The sequence below is a fragment of the Herpailurus yagouaroundi genome, unplaced genomic scaffold (genome assembly GCF_014898765.1).
Source record: "Herpailurus yagouaroundi ecotype Mexico unplaced genomic scaffold, PumYag 196, whole genome shotgun sequence".
Taxonomy (NCBI): Eukaryota; Metazoa; Chordata; class Mammalia; order Carnivora; family Felidae; genus Herpailurus; species Herpailurus yagouaroundi.
This window is the reverse complement of record NW_024412427.1, coordinates 14,465,599-14,485,666: the sequence shown is the minus strand read 5'-3', so window position 1 is coordinate 14,485,666 and position 20,068 is coordinate 14,465,599. Positions and strand designations below refer to the sequence as shown.

Below are 20,068 nucleotides of genomic sequence, written 5' to 3'. Positions count from 1 at the left end.
ACCTGCTCTGTGAGGTAAGTCCCAGTAGTATCAATATCCCCATTTGACAGCCGAAGAAACTGAGGGACAGAGAAGGCAGGTAGGGTCAGGGTAGATAACTTGCCAGTACGCAGTGGAGGCGGGGTTCGAACCCAGGCCATCCCATGCTTTTAACCCGTCTGCTTCCCAGCCCTTCCTCTGCTGGGTGAGATGGAGGAGAGGCTGGGAAGGTGTGCACTGGGGGCACGTGGGTGTTCTGATGCCTTGGGAGGCTGTCCCCCCCCCATTAAGTCTGGGGTCAGGCATGGGTCAATATTGAAAGTCCCTTGCCTCTGCACACCTGGGCCACCTCCTGGCTTTCTCCAGAAGCTGATGGGTCCCGGCTGGTGTATGAGCAGAGGCAGAGAGCAGGAAGGCAAAACTGGGGGGTGCTGAGAATCGTCGATTCCTCTATGCCAGGAGCCCTGGGAGCCTGGAAATGCCAACTCAGCAGCTCCAACAGCAACCTCAGCATCTGCCAAGGATGTTTGTGGGATCGGCTGCTGGGGAAGAGAGGGAGGCAGCCTTGATCTGGCAGGCAGGAGCCTAGAAGTTCCAGAACTTCCCGTCCCATGCCTCAGTTTTCCCAGCTGTTAAATGGGGGGTGCTGAGGGGACCATACGGATATCCCAAAGGCTATTCAGGTAGAGCTCCCAGCCATGCTCCAGGCCTCATACAACCCTATTTAATAGGTGCCATCATTGGCCTCAGTTTACCCAGGTGAAATAGAGGCACAGAGAGGCAAAGTGACTCGCCCAAAGTAATGCAGCCTGAAGAAACGAAGCCGGGATTTAAACTTGGCCCGGGGTGACCCAGGCCCAAACTCTGAGCCATCTCACTTGCTTGAATGTGGGGCTCTGGTGTAAGAGTCAATTAGCCACTCCACACCCCTCCCCCCCCCATGCGTGCTGGGGGTTTGTCTCAAGTCCCCTGACCTTGCAGGGAGCCGGGTGCCCCGATTCAGGCAACCAGGCCTTTCTAGAGGTTTCAGGGAGCTAATTAAGGTGTGACCTTGTCAGGCACAGAGTTAGCATATTCAAGAACATCTCCAACTTTGAAGGCAAGACACTTTAATGGCGGAATGTCAAGGTCTGTGATGGTCAGGATAGGGACTCAATCGTCCCCAGAGGCAGAAGCAAATCTTGAGAGCTGACAAATCAACCCAAACCCAGGCCAAAGAGGACTAAGGTGAATGGGGGTCACAAGGAGGTTTTTTCACTCGACAGTTTATTCTTTTTTTTTTTTTTTAATTTTTTTTTTCAACGTTTTTTATTTATTTTTGGGACAGAGAGAGACAGAGCATGAACGGGGGAGGGGCAGAGAGAGAGGGAGACACAGAATCGGAAACAGGCTCCAGGCTCCGAGCCATCAGCCCAGAGCCCGACGCGGGGCTCGAACTCACGGACCGCGAGATCGTGACCCGGCTGAAGTCGGACGCTTCACCGACTGCGCCACCCAGGCGCCCCAACAGTTTATTCTTTCATTCAAGAGAAGATACAGCACTGAGGACTTATTATTTGCCCACCCCTGTGTAGGTCATGGGGTGTGGCAGTAAATGGAACAGATCTGGGCTCTCATTTGAGGCGCATTCAGCCCTGGCAGGGGGGGGAGGAAGGAGAACCCCTTTGGAGGGCCCTCCCCTACCTCCCCCCAGCATTAGCACCTTTGGCCCTCTTAGAAGGAGGACTCTGTGGTTTAAAATCAGGGCTCTGGGGCGCCTGGGTGGCGCAGTCGGTTAAGCGTCCGACTTCAGCCGGGTCACGATCTCGCGGTCCGGGAGTTCGAGCCCCACGTCGGGCTCTGGGCTGATGGCTCGGAGCCTGGAGCCTGTTTCCGATTCTGTGTCTCCCTCTCTCTCTGCCCCTCCCCCGTTCATGCTCTGTCTCTCTCTGTCCCAAAAGTAAAAAATAAACGTTGAAAAAAAAATTTTTTTTTTAAATAAAAAAAAATAAAATCAGGGCTCTGCAGCCAGAGCAGCCGGGTTTGAATGCTGACACCTAGCTAGGCCTCCTTGAGCACGTCATCTTGCCTCTCTGAGCCTTGGTTTCCTCATCTGTAAAATGGGGCTCTCAGTAAGCTCCGCTTGGTGGTGTTTTTTTTTTTTTAAAGTTTATTTATTTATTGAGAGAGAGAGAGAGAGAGGGACAGAGAGAGTGCAAGCAGGAGAGGGGCAGAAAGAAGGAGAGACAGAATCCCAAGCAGGCTCCACACTGTCAGCACAGAGCCCAACGTGGGGCTTGAACTCAAGAACTGTGAGATCATGACCTGAGCCAAGATCAAGAGTCAGACACTTAACCAACTGCGCCACCCAGGTGCCTCTTGGCAGGCTGTTTTGATGGTCAAACCACACAAAGGGTTGCTTTTGACTCCCAGCACATAATAAGTGCTCAATAAATATCAGCTAGCAATGTCATCATCTGAGAGTCTGAAACACACTCCTCCCACCACATATCATCTCTGTCCTGGGCTAGATCCTGGGGTCAAGCAGGAGGGTGGCGATAAGAGAAAGGGTAACTAGTACGGAGGGAGGGGAGAGCGCTCTAGGCAGCAGGAACAGGACTGCAAAGGCCTCGAGGTGGGAGGGAGGCATTGAGGGAATACGGTAGAAGCTTCAAGAGGGTCTAGGACCCCGCCACAATCCTGACCTCTCCAGGTGGCCCCTTCCTGGAGTCTGCTGAGGCTCTGAGTTCCTGAGCCAATGAGGAATGCAAATGGAAGGCTGCCAGGCCCTTTGCCGCTGCAGAGGAGGCAGTGTGGCAAAGTGGTCAGAGCACAACCTCTGGGGCAGGCTGTCCAGGTTGGGCCCATGGCTCACCGCCTACTGGCTGTGAGACCTTGGACAAGTTACTTAACCCCTCCGGGCTGTTTCCTCCTCCGGAAAATAGGGCAAAGAATACTGTCGGGCCTGAAAAGGCAAGTGTGAAGAGGAACTAAGGTAATGTTTGGAAAGCGTGCAGATCAGTACCTGGCACATGGCCCAGAGCCGTAAGTGTTTATTAAATGAATCAAGAAAAACACGCGCAGCCGCGGTAAGGTACCTGCCACTGGGCCCTCGTCTGGGCTGCAGTCACCGAGCCTCCAGCTGCAGCACCCTCTCCATCTGCCACAGTGTTTGAGCTGAGGCCGCACTCCTCCTCCAGTACAGCCCCCTCTGATGACAGGGCACAGCGAGGAACGAGGGCTGGCTGTTCTGTCCAGCATGGGGCAATCCCTGTGCTGGAATGCCCTGTGGGCTGGTCACGCTTCGTTGGACCCGCACCACTGCCTGAGGCTCCTGTTCCCCGCTCTTCCTTTGTCCCACCTCTCCCTTCACAGGTACCAGACCTGCACCCTGGCTGAAGGCACCCGTCCTTCCCGCCGCAGTGTTATCTCCCATAAATTTCTGGCCTTGGTTTTCACATCTGCTTCCCAGAAAACCAAAGTGGGCCAGTAGAGAACATGGGGCTTAGCAAATTCCAGGGAGCCCACTGTGTGCCCTCAGGCAAGTCGCCTCTGTGAGCCTTGAGGTACAGAGCTTCATCCTTCTCCTATCTTCTTCCCTTTGGCCCAGAGGACGAGGGCCTGGATAAAACACACTGGAGAAACAGGGCAGCGTAAGTGAAGCTTACCAGAAAAAGAGCCCCATCAGCGTGGAGTGGATGCATTTGCGGCCACTCTCCTCCTTGGAATTCATACAGAATTCCATTATCGGCCCTGGACAGCAGCTCAGGGACCATCTTCTCCCATGCCCATTTGACAGACGAGAAAGCTGGAGCCCAGAAGGAGGAGCAAAGGGGACTAGAATTGAGCTCCTGACTCCCGGGGCACTGCTGCTTCCTAACCACAGGCGGTGAACCTTGCAAATAGGATGCCTCGTCCCCTCCACAGAAGTGCAGAGCGAGGCACGGGGCAGTTCTGCCGGCCACCTGGGTTACACAGCACTGAGATCCACACCCGGACACCAGGAGCCAGCCTCCTCCCGGACGGGCAGAGCAAGGTTGAAATCTGGAGGATACCAGGGCAGACTGAGTAGAGCAGAGAGTGCCGAGACGGCAGCCCCCACTAGCCAGACCTGTTGCATCCAGGCTCCTGGGGAGGCAGGCTGTGGGCCACACGGATCCGGGACCCTCCCCAGCTCCCGCACACAGTAACTTTGTGGTCTGGAACTCATCATGTCACGTGGGTTCTACAAATGAGGCACCACAGAGTCTTCGGCCACGAGGTCGTGGTGGGGCTGAGAGGAGAGAAGCCATGGACGAATCGGCCAACAACTATCAAGGCAGGTCACTGGGGGCCAGGCACTTCTCCAAAAACACTTCACAGGTACATTGCCACTTAATCATGACTGCAACCTTGTGAGACGGGCCCTGTTAACGCCCCCAGTTTACAGATGAGGAAACGGAGGCACAGAGAGCCACGTGGCTGGGAAATGGCAGAACTCGGATTTGAACCGAAAACAGGCGGACTCTGAATCCCTCTCACTGAAGCCCCTGGCAAGGCCAGCTTCTGTGGAGGGTAAGTGTTCAGAACCGTGCCAGGTACACAGAGCTGCTCAGTGCTGCTGCCGTTGATAGAACAATAATTATTATTGTCGCTGGGGAAAGTTGCCACCAGCAGCGCTATGTTCCCAAAAGTCAGAAGAATGAATATCCTGACGTGTTTTACAAAACGTATCAGTTCTTCTCTTTAGAAGTGAGGGAGCAGTTAGCAAGTATTCAAGATCAGTGCCTGTTGAATCGAAACATTTTATGGTCTTTTTCAGAAAACACGGAAAGAAGGGGGGGGAAGGGGCAAACCCATAGACCCACCATCCGTTCAGTTTCCACGTTTATTTTTATTTTGGTTCATAGTTGTGAACACGCTAGGAGAGATTTCGGGATGCTGCATCCTTCGTTTAACAGGATTCCGTGAGCTTTTCCCCTTGTGCGATGATTTTTAACGACTACAGAACGTTCCATCAAGCAGGTGGCTTCTTCATAGCCCCCTCCCCATTTTCCCCCGTTTGGGGCTTTTATTCCAGTCTCAGATGCTGCAGCAGACATCCCTAAGGTTAAAGCTCTTTACTTATTTGATGGCGACTTGGAGAAATGAGTTTCTCATAGCAGACGTTCTGGAACTAGGAAGCCAATGTTAGGAGAGGTTTAGGGGATAGAAGGGCCTTCTCAGTGTCCTAGTGATGAAACTGTGCCAGCCATTGTGTATTTCCTCCATGCTTAAGGCCTCCCCACACTGTAGGGTTGTTGTTTTTTTTTTTTTTTCTTAATGTTTATTTATTTTTGAGAGAGAGAAGACAGAGCATGAGCAAGGGAGGGGCAGAGAGAGAGGGAGACACAGAATCGGAAGCAGGCTCCAGGCTCCGAGCCGTCAGCCCAGAACCCAATGCCCGGCTCCAACCCACGAACCGTGAGATCGTGACCTGAGCCAAAGTTGGATGTTTCACTGACTGAGCCACCCAGGCGCCCCTAACACTGTAGGTATTTTTGAACCTCACTTTCTGGGCTGAAGGTTTCTTCTTTTTTTTTCCTCTTTTCTTTTTTTTTTTTTTTAAGTTTATTTATTTATTCTGAGAAGAGCGAGCATGAGGGGTGGGGGAGGGAGCAGAGAGAGAGAGAGAGAGAGAGAGAGGAGAGAGAGAGAATGCCAGGAAGGCTCTGTGCTGTCAGTGCAGAGGCCAACACAGGGGCTCAAACTCATGAGCTGAACCATGAGATCATGACTTGAGCCAAGATCAAGAGTTAGAAAAATGCCAGGCAACTGAACCACCCAGGTGCCCAGAGACCTGGGATCTTACACTCAACCTACCACTAGTGCTCTACAGGACCTTGACTATGTCACTTCTGGGGTGGATTACCTCTCCATCCTGCCCAGTGAGAAGACCTGATGAGAGAGAGCCCAGTTCCAGCTCTGTCCCTAAGCCATCATGAATGTTCAATGTCTTGGGAAGCTCTCTGGGTTCAGTTTCATTGTCTCTTTGTAGGAGATCAGAACGGGGGAACCACCAGGCAGGCAGAGGTGAGCTCATGGGCACCCACTTGTCTTACACATCCCACTGGACTAAGCACCCATAGAAGACGGAGATCCCAGAGCCCAGCACAAACTCAAAAATTTGGACACACCACAAATAACCATCAACACACTCCTCCGTGGCCCCAGCTCACTCCTGTCTCAGAGCCTTTGAACTTGTGGAGCCTCTGCCTAGAGCACCCTCTCCTTGGCTCCGCCCACAGCCAGCTCTATCTCATCGCTCAAGTCTCCGCTCAGATGTCCCCTCTTCCAGGAGACCCTTATTCATCACCTCACCAAGTTTTATGTCCCTTACAGCACTGAGCAACTATTTGAAAGGATACTGTTGACATCAGTGTTTCCTTCTTCAGTGTCCATCCACTGCCCCTTGAATGTCACCTCCAAGAGAGCAGGGACTAGGATTGCCACCACTTACTCCACAGAACCCCACAAACATGTGGGTGCTCCAGGTACAACTGTGCATATAAAAGCCACATGTATTGAGCACCTAGTATAGGCGAGGCACCGTTCCAAGCCTTTTACATATAGCAACTCTTGTAATGCTCCCAAGCCCCTGAGCTAACAGCAATTACTATTCCCATTTTATAAAGGGGGAAAGTGAGGCACAGAGCAGTTGAATAACTTGCCCACCATGCCACAGCTAGCAAGTAAGACAGCTGGGGTGCCCCACTGCACCCTGTAAGAGTATGCTGAGCCACACATGGGACAGAGTCCCTGTCCCCATGAAGCTCGGGGGCTAATGGGCTAGCTGACCCAGTCTACAATACAGGAAGTCAGGGATACTTACTTCCCCTAGAGGAAGTGATCCCTCAGCTAAGTCCTGAGGACAAGTAGGGGCGTGCTAGGATGAAGTGGAGGGAAGGACAATCTAAATGAGGAAACACTGTGGAGGCCAAAAGATAAGCCACCGGACACCAAACCTAAAGAACTAGAAGGTGCTTGTACGGCTGGTGTAGGGAACACAGGGGTATGCCATGTGTCAAGGGATATGATCATCTCAACCCACAGTGACTGAGATTTGAAAGAAGTCCCAGGGAGGAAATATGAGGCTGTACGGCTGGGAAGATGGGCACCACTCCCCCAGATCGTGCAGGGCCTTGGCAAGCTGAAGGGTGCATGTTTTATTCCAAGGTCCCACATCACACCTCAAAGACTAGTGGAAGCCCCTCACTCGGTGGTGCCCAAGGGCCACACAAGGGTCTCTGGAAATTTCTGCTGACTCACTGTGGGAACCTCAGGCACCTCCATACTCTCTCTGGGTCTTAGTCTCCCAACTGGTATTGAGTGACCCAGTGCCAAAAGCACATCCCCACTCCGTCACCCTGGCATCCCATAACCAGAATGCTGTTGACCAATGAGATCCTGACATTCCTGGAGTCCAATTCTGGGACTCTTGTGCACTGGCCATCCCATACTTGCTGAGGCCAGCCCACCACCATGGCACTTTGCCAAGCAAGTCTCTGGGCAGGGGTTTGAGTTCTCCTGCTCCTACATCCTCCAAGATATAGAGGCTTCCCCTAGGTTTTGGCAGGATGGTGGGGGGGGGGGGGGGCCCGGCTCAGATCCTCCCGGAGACAAAGGAGCTGACCTGCAAAGAGTTCCAGCGGGAGCCCCGCTCCCCCTCCCTTCCCCCCTCTCCCTTCCCAGTCCACGTGTCTCTATTGTCTGCTCCCCGCTTCAGGGAAAGACACAGCCTCGGATGTGTCAAAACCACCACCCCCCGGCAGCAGGGAAATTAATTACTGGACGATTTTCACTTCCTCTTGCAGCGCCTGCCTGAGCTAGGCACCGGAACAGGACCGGCTGAGAGGGGCCGGCATCGGCATGGGGGACTTGCTGCCCCCACCAGTTCTGGGAGAAGAAAGTTGAACCCCAAACCCAACAGGGGCTTCAGTGGGAGGCCAAGCTGGGGTGGGGGTGCCGACTTCCTCTAGTTAAAGCTGAGTGTCCACACTGGCCACTTCTGAATTGGGGGAGAGGGAGAGGACTGGAGGCAGGAGGGTCGCGGCTGGCGAGCTCACACTCTTTTCTTTGCATCCCCTTCCCTGTGTCCCCATGTGCCTGAACCCCGACTGCTCGGATCACTCTCTGTCCTCTCCCCTCGGCTTCTCCCTCTATCTTACACTTTTCTTTCCCTTTCTTTGCATCCCTGGGGGGGGCTTTCTTTTTGTGTGTCTGGATCTCTTTTTTTCTCCCATGGGTGTGTGAGCGTGTGTTGCTACTTCTTTCCATCTCTGTTTTCCTTCTTTCTCTGTTTCTCTCTTGTGTCTTTTTGTCCTTATCTCGGTCTCTATTTCTACCTCTTTCAGTGTATGTCTCTTTCTCTGTGTATCTCCTCTCTCCTCTCTCTCTCCCTCCACCCCCCCCTCCTCTTTCTCCGTCTCTCTGTATCTCTGCGCCTTTCTCGCCCTCACTTTCTCCCCTCCTGCCTGCCCGCTGCTCCCTGCGCCTGGCCTGCCCCCACCGCTGCCGGTTCAGGGGAACGTGTGCGGAGCGATTGTCCTGGGGGACATTTGATGGATTAGAGCGCTGAACAGTTCCATTGCTAGGGGACCACCTGATCTCCTCCAGCCTGCGTCCCATATAAAGCCGGCAGGCAGCCGGAGTGCTGAGCACAGCTCCAGCGATCGCCTGTCTGCGCGCCGCCGCCGCCAAGCCCGAGCGGGAGCCCGAGCCAGAGCCGGGGCCGCCGCCACCGGTGCCGGCTCCGCGCTGCCGCCCGCCCGCCCGCCCCCCCCCCCGCTGGGAGCTGTCCAGTGCTGAAACCCCGCGCCGACAGCCAATCGCGCCCGGCTGGCCGCCTCCCCCCACCGGGGCCCCACGCAAGTGCCCCCGCCGAGCCCCCCGCCAGTCGCACCATGCCGCGCTCCTTCCTGGTAAAGAAGATCAAAGGGGACGGCTTCCAGTGCAGCGGGGTGCCGGCCCCCACCTACCACCCCTTGGAGACCGCCTACGTGCTGCCTGGCGCCCGGGGGCCGCCCGGGGACAACGGTGAGTAGGACCCGGCGGGGGGGGGGGAGGGAAAGAGGGAGGGGAGTTCGGGCCCTCCCCAACTCGGGCCACGAGGAGGGGTGCGCGCGGCAGGGAACCCCGGGTAGAGATTTCCCTGGCTGTGTGCGCCTCCCGGGCTTCCCGAGGGCCGGGCGGGCGGGGCAGGGGCTAGGTCCCTACAAAGGGAAAGTCGCAGGGTCGATCCATCCCACAGCCACGCGCCAGCCCGGACTTAGAAAGTTGTGGCCCTAAACGGGGCTGGAGTGAGGGGTGGTGAGAGAATGGAGAGAGAGAGAGAGAGAGAGAGAGAGAGAGAGGCACCCACGAAGGGCTAATGCTGGGGGGCTAATGCACAAGGCAGTCTGTGGGTCCCCTCTCCCCAGTGGAGGGAAGGAGGCTGGATGTCTGAGTGTACTGCCCTGGTGGAGAAGATAAGCGGGCCTGCACTACCAGTCCCTGGGGAGACAGGGTTGGCTCCTGGGGTGTAGCTGGGGGCTCCCTCCTTCCCTTCAAGCCTGCTCCCCCTGGCGATGCCAGACAAGTGTTCTCAGGTCCCCTCTCTCAGCAACTCTTTTGTTACCCTCAGCCACATGCCTGCCAAAGGCTGGGCCTGTCCTGGGGACTGCAAGGAAGAGGGGATTTCTAGGAGGGGTTCCCCCAAAGTGGCTCCTGGTCCCCTGGGCTGCACTCCCTCCCCACTCCAGCTTCTCAACCCCCTCCAGAGCCAGCCCTGCTGTTCCTTGTAAGTCCCCCACCCCCAACACACTCCATCTCTTCTCAGAGCAAGTTCCCGCAGGGACAAGGGTTTGAGGGACAAGAGAGGTCATTCAGGCTCAGAAGGGGGTGATCTCTGAAGGATGTAGAGAAGAATCTTGAGACTGCTTCCGTAGATCCCATCCCCCATCAAGGGGATCACAAAAGCGTTCTCCTCTGATGGCCCACACCAGGGCAGGTGTCTGGAGGAGAGGCATCCCTTTGGCAATAAGAAATCTGACATCACATGTGGCATTGGCTTTGGGGTGTGTGGGGAGGGGGAGATGAGGAAGAAGAAGGGAGGAGAGAAAAAGAAGAGAAGAAAGGGCTGAGAATGGGGGGTGGGCTGAGGTGGTGAAGGCAGGAGCCAGGGAGGGTGGGAGTTTCACCTTGGGGATTGCCAAGCACTTCACCCACATTCCATCACTCTGTCAAGCCAGGTAGCAAGAGGGCGCTGGGCAAAAGGCTCTGTGACCTCATCAAGGTCAAAGAAATTAGGGAGTGATCAGGGATACAGCTGCAGCCCCTCAGCCCCTGGCCTCCTCCAGATCCCCAAGAGAACCAACCCCCATTTTCTTCACCCATATGTCTCTTATTCTACTGTCCTCTTTTCTTGACCCCAGGGCCTCTTGGGTTCGAGGACAGAGGCCCAGGGATATGGCTGGGCTTGTCTGAGTGCTGGCAGGACAGAGGGTGGACCTGGGACCATGCCAGGGCTGGGGCGTGTGTGTGCTAGGATCTGGGTAGAAATGCCTGCAAGACTGGGATGTGGATCCCTTGGGGGACTGGCACAAAATCCTGGGCTCCCACCCCCTGAGGCTTCTGTGGTCCTGTCCCCAGGCCAGTTGAGGAAACCCAGAGAAGCCTAGAGAATTTCTCATGCACAGTCTAAACTGCAAACTATTCCTCAGGAGAGAGGCAGGAGTGCCTTGCTTTGAATTCAGGCCAAAAAAAGCTTTGAAAGGAGCCCCTGAGTGAATGGTGGGTCAGAGCAAAAGTTGGGGCAAAGCTACCAGCAGGGGTGTTCCCACAGGGGTTCCACCAGGTTTGACACCCTAGAACTCCCTTGTCTTTTGCCCTTTCCCCAGAAGGTTGTAGACCAGCTCCCTGGCCTCCAGAGAATCCTCCGGCTGTCCTGATAGTCTGATCCCTGGCCTAGAACCCTGAGCGACTTGGGCTCTAGGTCTCTGACTCGCTATGTGACCTTGGGCAAGTGTCTTCCTTTCTGTGGTCCTCTGCCTCCCCAGCAGGGAAAGAGTTTGGATGGCTGAACTGAGTATCCTTCCAACTTTGACAAGCTCAGCTTTTGTGAAGGTCAAGTGTGGAATGGGAGGCTCTGGAGATGCCTGGATGAGGGTCTAACAGAATGCAGGGGGCCATTGTCCGCGTTTCTGTAGGATTCTGTTTGCCACCCAATGCCTGGCTGAGGGTGGCAGAGTTTCTGAGACCAGGTATTTCTTGGCTTCATTCTCTGCAGGCTGCCCCACAGTGAGGACAGGCACCCTGGCTTAGCCGCTCTTGGCAGTATCTGCAGTCCAGGGTTAGTGCCGGAGATCAGGGGGTGACCCTTCAAGCCTGGGTATGGCCAGGAAACACAAGGTCTGCCTCATCCTGTTGTCAGGGGCCTCTCCTATCCCTGGGGTGTGGCTAGACTGGGCAGTGAAGGCTCCCTCATCCCACGGGTGGGTAGGGTGCTGGGGGTCCTCAGAGAGCCTACCGGCTCCTAGTGGCCCGTTGTCTCCACTCTGCCGGAAATAACCTTGCTGAGCGTTTGAGGGAAGTGTGAAAAATTGCTGAGCCGACGTTTTTCTCTCCCAGCGTGTGTAAGTGTGCTGGGTAAACAAGGAGAAAGAGAGGAGGTGGGGGAGGTGAGGAGATGGAGGGAGGAAAGGAGGGAGGGAGGAGAAGGGAGGGGGAAGGGGGGAAGGGGGGAAGGGCCTGGGGCTGGAGATAGTTCCAGTTATTAGAAAGATCCTCTTACAAGCCATTCCTGCAGCAGCCGCTACAGGGTCAGGATGAGGCTGGTGGGAGGGGAAGCTGGGGAGGGGTGCGGGGAGGGGGGCCTGTGAATGTGGAGGTCAGGAGAACCACTGGCTCCTAAGTGATGAAGATTCAGGGCCCCAAATTAAAGAGGTGTACTCCCAGCTCAGGGAATGCCTGGGAGTGCTGAGGATTCCTGGAGGACTCCTCCTCCACACACACATACACACACACACACACACACACACACACACACACACACACACACAAGCAATGCTCTACTCCCTCCCTTTTCAGCTTCTACAGGCTGGGCAAAAAGGTGCAGGTGCATCAGGGCTCCAGGCCTCGCCTCAGCCCAAAGAGCCCCTAAACAGGGAAGGAGAAGCTTCCCAAATGGAAAAATCTCTAGGCCTTTCTGCAGAGCTCCCCAAAGAAGGCAGACCAGATTTAATTCCACCATCCTGTCCAATACAATGCCTCATTTCTCCCCCTCCTTCTCCTCTTGCTCCTCCACTGTTTTCTGCCTCAGTGCAGCCTCCCCTTCCCCTCCTCTCCCCTGAGTGATTCTGAACACAGATTCTGTCTTGTGAGATGCCAACTCACATCCTCCTGACCCCCTCAGAACCTTGCCCTCCAACTCCACCCAGCCCACCCCTTCGCATCCTGGGGAGATGCTGGGGGAACTCTCAGCCATCCCAGAGCAGGCTGCTGCTCATCTATCTGCGTGGCTGTAGTCTCCGTGGATCTCAGCCCATCTTCACTGCCTACCTCCATCACACCCTCACACCCCAACTCTGAACTCCGGCTGGGCTCCCTGTCCTCCCTCCTCTGCCCGCCCGCCCCCCACCCCGGTCCTGCCCCCGTACTGCTTCACAGTGCATCTGACCCAGGCAGATGAGGGATCAATGCCAATCCAATAACACAGTTGTCTGCCCTCCACAGCTACATTAAGCCTCTCCAGCAGGCTGAAGAAGCACTCCTACTCTTGCCCGTGGGCTTATCCAGTTGACCACATTACACCAGCGCCCACTTCCTCTCACTCCCTCTGATGGCGCCAGGGAGTCGCTCCAGGCCAGGCCTGGAAAGCCCGGCCGAAAGGCCCCAACACATCCACCCCACACCTCAGAAAGGCCATCTGGGGAGCAGGGATGCAAAAGGGCTGCCCCGATTCCTTGGCAGAAGGAGCCCAGAGACGGCCGGGGAGGTGCCCAAGGACACACAGCAGGCCCATGTGGCTCTTAACTACCACTTCCCCTGGTATCTCAGTCTTGATCTAGGCCCAAGATCCAGGTTAGAGTCATGTCAGAGGTCCAGGTTCAAAGTCCAGGTCCAGATCTGAGATCCAGGCCCAACATCCATGTCCAACCTTAAGTCTAGCACAAGGTCCAAGGTCAAGGTCCTAGGCTAGTCCAGGCCAAGATTCAGAACAAATTCATGTCCAAGTTCAAGTTTCAATGTCTGAGATCAGGTCCAGGTCAATGTTCAGGGTCCAGGATTACGATCCAGATCGAATTTCTAGTTCAAGGTCATGTCCAGGTCTATTCTGAAGGCTTTCCAGGTTGATGTCGTAGACTCACCATTAGCTTTTTCTGTGGCCTTGGACTGGTCTCCCCCAACCCCAGCCTTAGTTTCCTTCTCATGAACTCAAGCAGTTGAACTTGATCTCTTTCAGCTCTGACCTTGTAGGGACCCAGAAATCTGATTTTTCTAAGAATTAGTCAGTGGGAGTATGGAATAACAGGGCCCATGTGGGATATGGAATCTGGGGTCCACAGTCCCCTATAAGCCTGGGATCACAAGGGTGACATGAGGGGACAGAGCTGAGCATCTATTTTTCAAGCAGTCTGTTTGTGGTTCCTGAGGGACAGCAGAAGAATATATCAAGTCCCTATGTCAGCACAGCAATTTATATCATCCCCCAAACTCCCCACACCCCAACTCCCCCCACACACACTGTGGGCAAAGGGCAGTGAGCACAGGGGAGGATTAGCTCCAACCTACAAAGGCAAATGAGGCCAGGGAGACCCGTGCCTTGCATGAGGTCACGGGGCATAAATGGTGGACCCTGTCGCACCTCCCTGGTGAGTGCTTCATCTACATGTTCTAGGGACCTCCATAGCCTGGAGGCCCTCTGAGAGACAGGCTGAGACCCTTGCTGAGAGAGATGAGACCCCCAGAGTTCCTGGCCTCCCTCCCAGCTGCAGTGTCCGGCTGCCAGCCTTTGGGTAAGAAGGGAGCTTGGAATGGGCCCTCTGACTGTACCCTTCTGGAACAGAAGGAGGGGAGGGCAGAAAGCAGGAGGCGTGGAGCGCCTGCATGCATTGTGCAAGGGCCTTCCGGAGACTCCCCCAAGGGAGCAGACCAGTCAGTGCTAGGCAATTCAAGACCCTTAGCCACCCACTCCTATCTCCACAACCCCTTGAAAAATCTTTCCTATTGATTCCTGCAGAGCTGTGGACCTCCCCATGGGCCACAGGAATTGGGTCACAGTCAGGAGGAAACAGAATATGTGGGATTTCTTGAGTGGGGGAGGTAGGGAGGGACCCTGGAATCCTCTAGACACTCCCTGGGCCTGGGTCAGTAGGCGTCAGCCCCACACCCTACAGCCGTGGTCATGTTGGGCCAGACTTCACTCTGTCCCCTGCTCATCTGGACTCCCAAGGACCCCCCCCCCCCAGTGGGCAGGTGTACCAGCTGCTAGGCCCTTGGAGGATGTGGGTGTCATTTCTGGTCTGGTGCCCAGGGAACAGCTAACAAAGATGCTATAATAAGGGGAGGGGGAGGCACCAGCCCCTTTGCCCAGCTCTGTGAGCAGACAGGAGAAACTATTTTTATCCCGCTTTGCTGCTGACAGACCTGGCTTTCTGCTCAGCTGGCTGGAGCTGATTCTCGAGGCCCGAGGCCCTGGCACAGCAAGAAGCAGCTCTAAATATACCCGTGCAGCAGCCCCTCCAGCTCCCACCACCAAGCAGGGCTGGGCCCTCCTCAGGAAAGTGGGCCACCTGGAAAGCTGGCCCACTACCAGGCCCCTCTCTTTTTCTGCCCATCTCAAGGCAGGGCAGTGGGACTGGGGCTGGAAATTCCCTGGAGGAAGGTTGGGACCCTGGGAATCTGGGAGAGACTGGGAAAGGGAGTCAAGGACTGAGAGGCAGGAGGCTGGCCTAACTCGGGTGTGAACTTGCTTTGTGACCTGAGGTGGGTCAAGGCCTCTCTCTGGGCCTCAGCTTCTATACGGCCCTGGAGGAAGTGACTATCACGTTCCCTCAGAGAGGAAGTAATGTACACAGAGCACTGAGCAGGGTGCCTTGTACACAGTAAGCGCTTAATAAGAGTCAATCATTACTTCTGTTAGTTTTATTTGCAAAAACTTACGAGGGGCTGGAACAGTTTCTCAAATAGCTTCTCTCCGCCCCCAATACCCCACCATCCTATCAGACACGGGCCACGTGGGGGATGTTACCTGGAAAAGAAACCCACTGCTCCTTTCCCCCACCAGTTGAAAACTTCCTACCCCAGCAGTCTCCATCCAGCTAGGGTGTTCTGGAAAAAAACACAGGCTTCGGAGGGTTACAAGCCTAGCTTCTCTTCCAGCGACCTTGGGCAAATCCTCTTCCCTCTCTGGGCCTCTGGGCTTAGCACTGTGCCTGGCACCCAGGGGAGGTTCCATGAAAGTAGTGGTACTGGTAATGGCACTTATCAGAAATGCCTCCCCTCACCCCAAGGGGCCAGACAGCTGGGTGAGACCGTGTCTGTAGAGCACCTAGCACCTTAATCTTCGTAAAATTCCCTTCCCACCATTCCTTTGGCTACCAGATTTTTCATTTTTAACGGATTCTGGACCTTCAATCTAAAGTATCGAGACTCTTAGGCAGAGAAGGCCAAGAGTCGTTCGCAGGTGACATGTGTATGCTGTCTCCAAAGGGTTTCTGAGCCTTCCCCCAGGTGGCAGGGGTGGCTCTAGTCCCGATCCCTCCAATGGGGGATTCGAGCCCAGAGAGGCTGTGTGACTTGCCCAAGAGCACACAGCTAGGATATGAGTAAAAGAACCAGGATGAGAGCCACGTCTCTTCTCCCTGGGTCCCTGGCCATTCCTGCCTCTATCGTGACCCACTCTGTCACTCTGTCAGATGGGGGACAAGTAGCTCGGCCATCTATGGTCACCTGTGGAACAGAGGAAAGCACCGAAAACCCATCGGGGTTCCATGCACAGAGTTAGAACACAACTTAGCGTCCTAAAGGATTCTCCAGTGTTGAGGCCCGGAGAGGTGAGGTGGTTTGCCCAAGATCATATAGCAGCCTGAGACTCCCATGTGTGTCTCGTTCTCCTCTTGCTAGATTAGAAGGATATCACCAGGAAACGTAGGGTAATAATGATAATAATAATAGCAGCTGGGGAGTCTATTGTGTGCCAAGCATTGTACTAAGCACTTTATATGCATTAATTCATTCAGTGCTATTACAAGCTCCCTTATACATACGTGGCACAAAACGGTTACATAACTTTCCAAGGTCACATAGACAAGGAGAGGTCTAGGGTGGCTCTGAGGAGAGTGAGGTAGAATTGAGGGAGCTTGGGGGTGTGCTGGAGGGACAGGAAAAGGGCCTGAGGATCTAATTCAGAAAGGGCCACGATGCAGAATGGGTCTTTAAAGCATCCCAGTCGACCTTCTTCCATACAGACCAAGTCCAGAGAGGTTAGGTAACCTGGCCAAGGTCACAAAGCAAGTTAGAACCACCTCCTTCGGATATGACCACGAAAACTCTCTTCTAGCCCACAACTCTACCCCGCCCCCACCCACACAACGCACACGGAGCTTCACGGCTGCTGGGAATCAGGTCTGGTCTGCAATGCCTGTCCTGAAGGCAATTCTGCATCCGTCTCTAGGCTGAAGAGCAGCCTTTGTTTGAGGCGCCCCTATTTCTATGTAAAGAGCCCCCCAGCGACAGGAGTAAGTTGCTGCAGTGCTACAGGCTGCCACCAGAGGGCACCACAGGCAGGGAGCCCGTGAGGACTTGGCCTGGGTCACTGAACTCCTGCCACCCACCAAAAGTTTTCTCACCCAAACCTCAAGTAGAAATTACATGTCCTGACGCAACAGAGGCCCAGGAAGAACATCAAGATGTGTCTTAGCAGATGCCAACAAAACCGCAGCACAGAAACCCATGTGGGGAGATTGTTGGGTTGGGTTGGGATCCTGGGTTGGGATCCTGGCCCTAAGTTACTAGGTGGGCATGTTGCTTAACCATCTTGTGTCTAAATTTCCTGGTCTGTAAGATGATACCAACCTTGGAGTCAAGAGGATGGAATGCATTCATGCATATAAAGCCCTCAAAATGGCACCTGACACATTTAAGTTCTCTAGGATGTTCATTAGTATCTGTTCACTTTTCACATATGGTTTCTTTACTCGCGGACTCCCTACTGCAACTGTCTGCATGCTTCCATTATCCCCCGTTTTACGGCTGGGGAAACAGCGGCACAGAGAGGGCAAGCAGTTTGTCCAAGGTCACACAGCTGGGAACAGTCAAGTCAGAACTCAATCCAGGCAGTGGGGCACCAAGATTATGCTCTTAACCAGTATGCCGTCCTTATTCAGTAACAGGACACGCACTGGTCGCATGATCCGTGACCCCCTGACACATGGATCCTATACTATCTATCCCCTGAGGCACAGAAAGGTACATGACTTGCTCAAGGTCACCCAGAATCTGTGCCAGGAGTCAAGCTGTCCGAAGACCAGGTAGGCAGAATGGCCTACAGCGGGTCACGCTGGGCTGGGGAGTGAGGCTGGCCCCGCAAATCTCCATTGCCACTTATCACCCATTTCACAAATGCTTATGGAGCGCTGGCTAGCTGGGGCCCTGGGGATGGGAGGTAGCCACTTCCTCCGGGACCTCTGGGTGTGTGGGAAGCAAGGGAGCAGGGCAGTGCGTTCCAATCCTTGCTCCACCCCTGAGCAAGCACCATTACCACTCCATACTTCAGTTTCTTTATCTGTAGCGAAAGTGTTTTTGTGATGATTTGGTCAGGTGATGGGAGTGAAGCGCCCAGCCCAAAGCCTGGCATGCAGTAAGCGCTCAATAAATATTTGCTGTTATTATCACCATCTCAGGAGTTACACTAGAAGTACCAGGGACAGGAGGTCTGGGAGTACCAGGCAGGTATTTAACTCAGCCTGAAACAATACTCCCTGAATGTTTTGGGGCCTGATTCCTGGAGGGGGGGGGGGGGGGAGGGGAGTGCCTCCAGACCAAAGGCAGACAGGAGGGGAGGAATGGGGTGCTGGGAGGCAGGGCGACTCTCCTTCCCCCATTAAAAGACTGCCAGCCCCACTGCCTTCTCTGCAACCCGAGCCCCTCCCTACTGAGTCATCCACCCCCACAGTCCCCAGTCACTCTGTGTGCAGACTGTCTTGTGCCAGCAGCTGAAGGGAAAGAAAAAAAAGGCCATGCCCTCGCCTTCAGGGCTGGGGGACACTCTGCACAAACTTTACTCTGTGGCCATCCCAAATTCCAGATGAGAGGGAAAGGTACAGAGGCTGGATCGGGCAGGCAGGCTGTTTCAAGTAAGGAAAAGCTCTGAATCCAGTTCCCTGCTTACAAAGTCCTATTCCGCCCGTTTTCCTGAGTGGGGGAGGCTGGAGAGTGGGGAGAACGGGTCTCAAGGTCAGAAGGAAGGTCAGATCTCTGGCTGTGCCACTCCCCAGCTCGAAGCCTCAGAAAGGGGCCTGACTTTCCTTGTTCTCCTGGAATCGAAAGACAATGGAAACACTTTGTAATTTGGTGCCAGGTCGGTAAGTGTTGGGCACGTCTGCCAGAAATTCCCCTGAGAGCCCGGACCCCAGGTCTGAGGAGGGTGCCAGGACCACGCTAGGCCCTGGGAAGGAGAGACAAATCACGGTGGCCCCTGCACTTGGGAAGCCTCTGTGGAATCCCCTGGGCGAGCCTCAGCCTGCCTACCCACCAATCACACAAACCCAAGGTAGACAGGATTTCTGGTCCAACTCCAAAGAGGAGGGAAGAAGGGGGGGGGAGGTGAATTCTCACAGGGAGACTCCAGAATGCTTCTAGTGGAGCTGGGAGCAAAACAGGCTCAGGAGCAAGTACAAGGAAGTCCCATTCCTGAAGCACCTAGTACATGCCACACACATGACCTCTCAAATCCTCTAGCAGCCCCGGGAGATGGGTCTAACAGGGCTGTAATTCATTTATGCAACATCTGCTCATTGCACACCTGTTTTTTTAAGCCAGGCACATGCTGGGCACACAATTCCAGCCCTTGGAAGCTCACAGCCTGGTGGGGTAGGCAGACAATTAAATAACCTTCAGTGAGGACACTTATTCAAGCAAATAAAAAGCATAATTATAATAGCTAACATTTATATAGTAATTACTGGGTACTCCTTCTCTCCCTTTCTCTGTATTTCCTTACACAGAAATTGGGGATGAGAACGGCACCACTTTGTAGGGCCTGTAAGGACTGAATGAGTTAACACGCATAAAGCACTGAAGCAGGGCCCGGTGCATGCTTAATACGTGCTTCTTTTCATCACTTAACTCTGCCCTTCCAAAGACCCTGGGAGGGAGAGCCCAATTATAAGCTCCATTTTGTAGATGAGGAAACAGATTCAAAGAAGTTACAGCACTGGAATGGCAGAATGCTGTTAGAATAAAGGCAGCATGGCCTTTGGCGTCAACCTGCTAAGGTCTGAATCTTGGCTCTATCACTTACTAGCTGGGAGTTTAGACGCTTTACGTCTCTGTCTGTAAAGTGGGTGTGAAAAACAGTAAGACCTTCAGTGCGTGGTTGTGAGCACTTAAGAAGCTAGTCAACACACAGCCAGTGGCACCGTGGGGGCGCCATGCTCCAAGAGGGTGGCGCAGGGGTTGTTTCATCGGTGGCCCATAGCGGAGGATGTGAACACAGGCAGGGCGGAGGCGCAGGACAGCGACCGCCGTCCTAGTTAGGAGCGCCAACACTTCCCAAGAGCGAGCTCCGGGACGCCGCGCTGGAGAGCGCCGGGAGTGTGACCTGCCCCCCTGCGGCGCCTCACCTACGTCCCTGCTCCCTTCCCGCCCCTGCAGGTTACGCCCCGCACTGCCTGCCGCCCAGCAGCTACGATGCGGACCAGAAGCCCGGCCTGGAGCTGGCGCCGGCCGAGCCCGCCTACCCGCCGGCGGCGCCGGAGGAGTACAGCGACCCCGAGAGCCCGCAGTCCAGCCTGTCGGCGCGCTACTTCCGCGGGGAGGCGGCCGTGACCGACAGCTACTCCATGGACGCCTTCTTCATCTCGGACGGGCGCTCGCGGCGGCGGCGCGGCGC

The 20,068-nt window shown here is 54.8% G+C and overlaps 2 protein-coding genes across 2 annotated transcripts in view; one reads left to right on the top strand and one right to left on the bottom strand.

The window, feature by feature from the left end:
- The window catches only part of FAM110A (family with sequence similarity 110 member A), a 153,465-nt gene that overhangs the window by 117,272 nt on the left and 16,125 nt on the right, over positions 1-20,068 (bottom strand). The gene's annotated exons all lie outside the window — the stretch shown is intronic.
- Positions 8,755-20,068, top strand: part of SCRT2 (scratch family transcriptional repressor 2) — an 18,252-nt gene continuing 6,938 nt past the window's right edge. The window contains exons 1-2 of the mRNA XM_040446806.1: positions 8,755-9,012; positions 19,831-20,064. Coding sequence (XP_040302740.1) covers positions 8,880-9,012; positions 19,831-20,064 — 367 coding nt within the window. The 5' untranslated portion in view covers positions 8,755-8,879. The remainder of the gene's footprint in view (positions 9,013-19,830; positions 20,065-20,068) is intronic.